The 8,814-nt window shown below is 39.0% G+C and overlaps 1 protein-coding gene across 1 annotated transcript; it reads right to left on the bottom strand.

Moving 5' to 3' along the window:
* Positions 1–1,737: 1,737 nt before the first annotated feature.
* On the bottom strand, positions 1,738–2,172 carry LOC112735075 (uncharacterized). Its single transcript, XM_025784645.1, has one exon. It carries the CDS (start codon positions 2,170–2,172, stop codon positions 1,738–1,740), a length of 435 nt encoding a protein of 144 aa, XP_025640430.1.
* Between the last annotated feature and the right edge of the window lie 6,642 nt (positions 2,173–8,814).

The raw sequence follows: 8,814 nt of genomic DNA, 5'->3' as shown, positions 1-8,814 counted from the left end.
TATGCAATATCTGCAAACCAAGGTGCTTGTTGAACTTGCAAGAGATATTCATCTGGAAACTTTTCATTCACTGGTTGTGAGGCTTCTTGGTTGGTTTCTTGTGGTAGCCTTGACAAGTGGTCAGCAACTTGATTTTCACTTTTTTTCCTATCCCTTATCTCAATGTCAAATTCTTGTAACAGCAATACCCATCTAATGAGCCTTGGCTTAGCATCCTGTTTTGACATAAGATACTTAAGGGCAACATGATCAGTGTAAACCACAATTTTTGATTCAATTAAATATGGCCTGAACTTATCAAAAGCATATACAACTGCTAATAGTTCTTTTTCTGTGGTGGTGTAGTTTTTCTGTGCTTCATTTAATACTTTGCTTGCACAGTAAATGACTTGATGCAATTTATTCGTCCTTTGTCCCAACACAGCACCTATTGCAAAATCACTTGCATCACACATGAGTTCAAATGGTAGTCCCTAAGTTGGGGGTGTGATAATTGGTGCTGTAGTGAGTTTAGTTTTCAGAATCTCAAAAAAGCATGTTTGCATTCATCATCAAAGATAAAAGGATTGCTAGCCACTAGCAAATTGCTTAGCGGTTTAGCTATTTTAGAAAAATCTTTGATGAATCTCCTGTAAAATCCAGCATGCCCCAAGAAACTTCTAACAGCTTTCACATTAGTTGGTAAAGGGAGTTTTTGTATGACTTCTACTTTTGCCTTGTCAACTTCTATACCCTTACTTGAAATCTTAAGCCCAAGAACAATCCCCTCGGGTACCATAAAATGGCATTTTTCCCAATTTAAAACCAAATTAGTTTCTTGGCATCTCTTTAAGACTAGGGTAAGATGATGCAAGCAAGTGTTAAAAAAGTCACCAAGAACAGAGAAATCATCCATAAAAACCCCAATGAACTTTTCTACCATATCAGAAAGGATAGATAGCATACACCTTTGAAAGGTTGCTGGAGCATTACACAACCCGAATGGCATTCTTCTATATGCAAAGACTCCAAAGGGGCAAGTGAAGGAGGTCTTCTCTTGATCCTTGGGGTCCACCACTATTTGGTTATAGCCCGAATATCCATCCAGAAAGCAATAGTAAGCATGGCCAGCCAGTCTTTCTAACATCTGATCAATGAAGGGAAGAGGGAAATGCTCCTTCCTTGTGGCATCATTCAATCTTCTATAATCAATGTACATTCTCCACCCAGTTACTGTCCTTGTTGGGATAAGCTCATTCTTTTCATTGGAGATGACAGTCATGCCTCCCTTCTTTGGTACAACTTGAACTGGACTAACCTAGGGGCTGTCAAAAATAGGATATATAATCCCAGCATCCCATAACTTCATCACTTCTTTCTGCACCACTTCTTTCATTGTGGGATTGAGTCTCCTTTGAGGTTGCACAACTGGCTTAGAGTCTTCCTCCAGAAGTATTTTTTGCATGCATATGGTGGGGCTTATGCCTTTCAGATCATCAATTATCCATCCCAATGCACTCTTTTAAGTTCTCAATACATCAAGTAACTCTCATTCTTCTTGTGAGCTCAAGGTGGAGTTAATGATCACTGGAAAGGTCTCTTTATCACCAAGAAGGCATATTTGAGGTTTGGAGGTAGAGGTTTCAATTCTTGCTTTGGTGCCCCTTCTTCCTTAACTTCACTTGAATTTTCAAGTGCTTGTGTCTCCTCTGAATCTTCCACTTGAATGTCTTGAGTTTCCCCTTCATGTTCTTCATATTAGCTTGCTTCAAGTGCTTCTTCAACTAAAGTGTCCACCATATCAATCCTCATACAATTTTCTTTCTCAGCGGGGTATTGCATTGCCTTGAAAACATTGAGAACCATTTGCTCATCATGCACCCTGAGAACCATTTCACCCTTTTCAACATCAATAATCGCCCTAGCTGTGGCTAAGAAAGGTCCTCCAAGAATGATTGAGTTACTTCCTTCCTCATCCATGTTTAGGATCACAAAGTCAGCTGGAAAAATGAACTCTCCAACTTTCACTAATAGATTCTCTACTACTCCATTGGGTATCTTGAGATATCTGTCAGCAAGTTGTAATGACATTCTTATAGGCTTAACCTCCTCTATCATCAATTTCTTCATCATGGCAAGAGGCATTAGATTAATGCTTGCTCCTAAGTTACATAGTGCTTTATCAAATGTCATGTTCCTAATAGTGCATGGTATAAGGAAGCTTTCTGGATCTTTGAGTTTTGGTGGAAGCCCACTTTGAATAATTACAATGCATTCTTGGGTGATAAGTTCTTTAAGAAACTTTGCATAGAGTGGCATCTGTTCCAAAGCCTTGGCTAATGGAATGTTAATTTCAAGTTTCTTGAAGATTTTTAAGAACTTAGGAATTGTTGATCCCTCATCTCTTTGTGTAGCCTCTGTGGGTAAGAAAGTTTGGGGACATAGAGCTTCACTCCTTCCTTCCTTTCCTCTGGTTTTGGCTCCATAATTTCCTTGTTTTTCTTAGAGGTTTGTGCCTCTTTGCCCACAGGGATTGATTGGTCAATCAAATTTAATTAGAGGAATGTTCTAGTTGAGCTAAGCAGAATTTAATGTGAGAGTTACAGGAAATTAAATTGCAGGAAAGTAAATAGCAGAAAATGTAAATACTGGAAATAAATAGCTGAATGTAAATGGCGGAAAGTAAATTGCAGAATGTTAAATGGGGATTTGGGAAGATGATCATAAAAGTAAATTGCAGAAATTAAAGAGAATGGGTGAGATAGGATATGGGGAGTTCATTGGGCTCAGGAGATGTTGTATTCTCCGAATCAAGTTCATCTTCATCTCTTCCTCAATCAATGCATTCATTGATCTCCTTGGCAATCTTAAGTGATTGAATTCCAATTCCTTGGTAATTCAATCTCTCAAATCTTGATCAACAGCTAATTCCTTGGTCTAATTGCTCATGAGAAGAGATGAAGTGTGGTCACTGATTATACCACATGTATTTCCAAATCAAAATTTTGGTAGGATTATATGTCACTATATCCATCCAAACCCCAATTTCGTCCAACATGAGAAAGCATTTCTAGCATGATCTCTTCATTCCTCTTCCAAGGTTCCGAAGAGATCCAAGTATGAATAGCTTCTTTTCCAAGATAACTACCCAATTGGATGAAGATTGAAAGCTTTCTAGTAAAATCAAGAGAAAAGAAAGATGAAGGATAATGAAAACTATTATCGATCCATCAAATTACAACAGAGCTCCCTAACCCAATGAAAGGGGTTTAGTTGTTCATAGCTCTAGGAATAGAAAATAAAGATGGAGAATGCATTCTGAAAGTAAAACTAGAAGTTGCAGAGAAAGTAAAATTATATAGAGAGTAGTTCTCCCAATCCCCCAAAAGCTCCATTCTCTAATTCAAAACTACTCCTATATATACTACTCTTCTGATCTTCTAGTTGGCTCTTCAAGTCTTTGGATATGGGCCTTTGGGTCTTGAGTTTGAAGCAGTTTAAAATCTTCAATGGGCTCAGCTTTACTTGCAGAGAAAGTGTGAAGTAAGCATGGACTTTAGCTAGGATGTTAGTGGCGTTAACATTTAAGTGAAAATGTGGGTTCGAGAACATTAGTGACAATCACCTTTTTCACTAACGTTTCTAGCCCAAGATGGTTCACGTTAACTTCAACGTTAGTGACACTAACGTGACCACTAACATTGCCTCTTAATCATTCGCGAACGTTATTGGGGTTTACCTTTTTCACTAACGTTGCTCTTAACCCCCTTTTCCCATGTTAGAGTCCACGTTAGTATAACTAACGTGGCTCTTAACGTGGGCATGCCTTAGCCTCGAGAGCGTTAGTGACACTTACCTTTGTCACTAATGCTCCAAACACCCTGCTTCCCACGTTACAGTTCACGTTATTTAGGTTAACGTGACTTCTAACGTGGTAGTGATAGCCATATCCAACGTTAGTGACAAAGGTGAGTGTCACTAACGTTGGCACTTTTTTTATTTCACGTTAGAGCTCACGTTAGTGTACTTAACGTGACTCTTAACGTGGCTAGGTGTGCCCCCTTTTCCAACGTTAGTGGCATTCACTTTTACTACTAACGTTGGAGCTTTGCTTCTCTTCCACGTTAGCTTCCACGTTAACATAGTTAACGTGGCAACTAATGTGGGCTATGATGGCTCACGCAGGCGTTATTGGCAATCACTTTTCTCATTAACATTGCAAGTTATCCTCCATTCCACGTTAATAGTCACGTTAGTTAGACTAACGTGGCTATTAACGTGGCATCTTCCTTGCTTCCTTTGTCCTGAAATCAAGCAATTAAAGTGCATCAAAGCTAGGTTCTAACCCATGAGATCATGCATCATTCATCTTATCATTCAATTCATGCATAATTCTCATAAAATCATATAAAATTCACAATGTTTGCTTGAATCAAGATGTAAATGATTATTTATCCAAAACTTGCTTATTTCCTAAGAAAGTGCATGAAACTACCCTAAAACAGTAAAGAAAAGGTCAGTAAAACTGGCCAAAATGCCCCGGTATCACAACACCAAACTTAAAGCTTGCTTGTCCCTAAGCAAGTACTGAAACATAAGAATGATGAATGAAATGACAAGAGAAATGAATCATTATTGTGGAAGTCATGTCCTTGGTTTTATAGGGTTTCATGCATAGCAACTTAGGTTCATTCCTTTATTGGCTTTCAGACCTTTACCATGCCCTGGAATACTCTCTTGATTGCACCCTATGAGACTTTTATTTATTGGTCCCTTTTTCTTTTTATGGTTTGATTGTGTTCTTTAGACTAGGTGCTTTGTAAGGGGGCGACTCTTTAAGATAAGCTTTCAGCCAACACTCCCGAACCAGTTGGTCCAAGGTGCTGGGTGTTGTATGATGCCAGGGCATTTTGGCCAATTTGACTGACCTTTTCTTTACTGTTTTTAGGGTAGTTTCATGAATTTCATTTGAAAATAAGCTAGTTTTGGGTAGATATTCACTTACATCTTGATTCAAGCATACATTGTGCACTTTACATGATTTCATGAGGATTTTGTATGAATTTAATGACAAATTGGATGTTGTATTTCCCATGACTTGGACTAGAACTTTGATGCACTCTATTGCTTGATTTCAGGACAAAGGAAGCAAGGAAGAACCATGTTAGCAGCCACGTTAATCTAATTAACGTAACTCCTAACGTCGAATCGGAGTAACTTGCAAAGTTAATGAGAAAAGTAATCGCCAATAATGCTCTCCAAGCCATCATTGCCCACGTTAAGAGTCACGTTAACTAAGTTAACGTGAACTCTAACGTGGAGGAAAGGAAATAGAGCCAACGTTAGTGACACTTACCTTTGTCACTAACGTTGGACCAAGCTCATAAGTGGCCACGTTAAGAGCCACGTTAACTTAGTTAACGTGGCCTCTAACGTTAAGAAGTAAAGGGGAAGCCAACGTTAGTGACATTCAACTTTGTCACTAACGTTGGCCAAGTCACAATAAGCCACGTTAAAGGGAAGCTAACGTGAAGAAAGTAGGTGATCGACAACGTTAGTGACACCAAACATTGTCACTAACGTTGGGATTAACCCACACAAGCCCCAATAAGCCACGTTAACTCCCACGTTAACCTAGTTAACTGATGCCAAGGCATCTTAGGCTAGTTTCACTAGCATTTTTCTGTTAGTTTTAGTTGTTTTATGCATTTTCTTGAGCTTAAAGTAACCAAAAATGGTTAAATGAAGAACAAAGCAATGAACCATCCAAACAGTATGATTTTGATGCAAATTCCATGAGTTTTAGTTATATTACTTGAATGATATGAATGGAAGAATTCTCATGAAATTTTGCAAGACTTTGATGCATTTGTTTGGATGATTTCAGGGGAGAAGAGGCTAAGCAAGGAAGCAACAAAATCAATAAAGGAAGCTTGAATATCACATGTGGAGTTTAAGTTCCAGTTTAAGCCTAAACTGGAGCTTAAACGCCAGAATCATGAAGGCTAAGAAATGCTTGAATTGAAGTTTAACCTCCAGTTTAACCTCAAACTGGAGGTTAAACGCCAGAATGAAAAGTCTCACCAAAGAAGCATTCCACGTTTAACCTCCAGTTTGACCTCAAACTGGAGGTTAAACGCCAGAATGATAATGCCACTCAGGAAGGAGTTCCACGTTTAACCTCCAGTTTAACCTTAAACTGGAGGTTAAACGCCAGAATGGGAAAAGCACCAGGGAGCCATTTCCACGTTTAAGCTCCAGTTTGACCTCAAACTGGAGCTTAAACGTGTTCGACCAAGAACTCTCCTCCAGGGTTGCTCTCTCCATTCCCACGTTTAAGCTCCAGTTTGACCTCAAACTGGAGCTTAAACGTGTTCGACACCTCCAGGGCTACTCTTCTAAGCTTCCACGTTTAACCTCCAGTTTAACCTTAAACTGGAGGTTAAACGTGTTCGACCTCCAGGGCTGCCCTTCCTATATCCACGTTTAAGCTTCAGTTTAACCTTAAACTGAAGCTTAAACGTGTTCGACTACATGACTCTCCAGGGCTGCCTTCTTCCATTTCCACGTTTAAGCTTCAGTTTAACCTTAAACTGAAGCTTAAACGTGCTTCTACAAAAGGCCTCACTGGAAGTGTCTGGCGTTTAAGTTGCAGTTTAAGCTTAAACTGCAACTTAAACGCCACCCTTGGAAAAGGTTTCTGGACCAAAAATATTGTGGTTTAAGTTAGTATTTGAGCACAAACATTAACTTAAACTTATTCTGGTATGAAACCCAATTGAATATCATGGTTTATGGGATTGGGCCTGAAGGATTGATGAGTCTGAAATTTCAATTTATTGAGTCATGTGCCATTATTTGATTATCACTAAGTTGGCTCAATGAATGTTACAGAATTTGGATCAACAACCTCATCAAGATTATGGATCATAAACCCAAGGCAAAAGGAAAGCAGGGAGAGCCCAAGAAACACAACAGAAGCTCAATATAGAAAGTGTATAAATAGGATAGAATTTAAGTTAGAAGGAACCTTTTAACTTTTACCTTCACTTTTAGCTAGTTTTCATATCTTTGTAATTGAATTCAGAGCTATGACTCACTAAACCCCCTTTCATTGGGTTAGGGAGCTCTATTGTAATTCAATGAATCAATAATAGTTTATCTTCTTCTTCAATCTTTTCTCTTGAATTTTGTTAGAAAGCTTCTCGATCTAATTCCATTGGGTAGTTGTCTTGGGAAAGAAACTACCCATAATTGGAATCCTTCGGAACCTTGGGAAAGGAATGGAGGATTCATGCTAGAGAAGCTTTCTCACAGTGAATTGGATTGGGGTTTGGATGGATATTGTGACATGTAATCCTACCAAATTGTGGTTCATGAAACTGTGTGGTATAATCAGTGATCGAGCATCATCTCTTCTTATGAACACTTAAACCAAGGGATTGGGAATTTGTTCATTTTTAGAGAGTATTGGTGAGCCAAGGGATTGGGATCCAATCATATAAGATTGCCAAGCAAAATTCAATGAACGCATTGCTTGAGGAAGAGATAAACATGTTTTGATTCGGAGATCTCAATATCTCCTATAACCCAATGAATCCCCCAATTCTGATTTCCATCTTCTCTTTACATTCTGCAACTCAATTCATGCAATCAACCCCCATTCCCTTTTAATTTCAGCAATTTAGTTTCTGCTCTTTAATTCATGCAATTTAAGATTCCGCCATTTAATTTTCTTGTCATTTATTTTTCCCGCCAATTTTACATTCCGCAATTCTCATCTCAAATCTTGATTCCGCTCAACTAGAACACACTTCTAATCCGAATTGCTCACTCAACCAATCCTTGTGGGATTCGACCTCACTCTATTGTGAGTTTTTACTTGACGATAACCGGTGCACTTGCCGGAAGGAATTTTGCCGATCGTGCAATTTCCTAAATCGTAGCATAACTAGTTTATGCGCACCAAGTTTATGGCGCCGTTGCCGGGGATTGGTTTTCGATTGAAAATTCTCAAATTGGAAGTTAACTAGATTGAGCAATTTTTCTTGCTTTGTTAATTCTGTTCAAGTTACTTGTTGAATTTTAATTTCTGCACTCGGTTACATGCTTTCTTTCTTTATGCCTTTAAATTCAAGCAACTAACTCACTGACTCACTAACTGTTTGAATTAATTCCTCAATTGCTCTAACCATACTCTTCCATTAACCAAGAGTATTTCACTTGTTTGTGCCTGTGCTGTGTTCTTGTATGACAGGTAGGAGAGGAGAGACATCAACTCCTCCATATACCGAACCAGAGAGGACCCTTCATAGACTGAGAAGGGAAGCAAGAGGAAAGAGAGTAGTGGGAGAAGAGGAATCTGAAGAAGAATCTGAGGACAATTTTGAGGAAGCTTTAGATCTAAACATGGATAGAGAAGTTCACAACCATGAGAGAGCTGATGGAAACAATGCCATTCCTGAGAGGAGGGTTCTTAGTTCATACATAAACCCAACCTCTGGGAATTGTGGTAGCAGCATCCAGAAACCACCCATTCAGGCCAACAATTTCGAGCTCAAACCACAGCTAATATCACTTGTGGAGAATCATTGTTCATTTGGTGGAAGTGCTAATGAAGACCCAAACCAACATCTCACAAAATTCCTGAGAATTTGTGACACTGTGAAGTCTAATGGAGTCCAGGAAGATGCCTATAAACTGCTTTTGTTCCCATTTTCACTTAGGGACAAAGCAGCTAAGTGGCTGGAATCATTCCCAAGGGGGAGTCTAACAACATGGGATGAGGTGGAAAGCAAGTTTCTGGCACGTTTCTACCCCCCACAAAAGGTCAAT

Source organism: Arachis hypogaea, chromosome 13 (assembly GCF_003086295.3).
Source record: "Arachis hypogaea cultivar Tifrunner chromosome 13, arahy.Tifrunner.gnm2.J5K5, whole genome shotgun sequence".
Taxonomy (NCBI): domain Eukaryota; kingdom Viridiplantae; phylum Streptophyta; class Magnoliopsida; order Fabales; family Fabaceae; genus Arachis; species Arachis hypogaea.
The sequence above is the reverse complement of the archived record's forward strand: the minus strand, read 5'-3'. Positions and strand labels throughout refer to the sequence as shown.

Bases quoted from the DNA above. Each gene is read 5' to 3' on its own strand.
- LOC112735075 (XM_025784645.1), bottom strand. From the start codon at position 2,172: ATGACATTTGATAAAGCACTATGTAACTTAGGAGCAAGCATTAATCTA.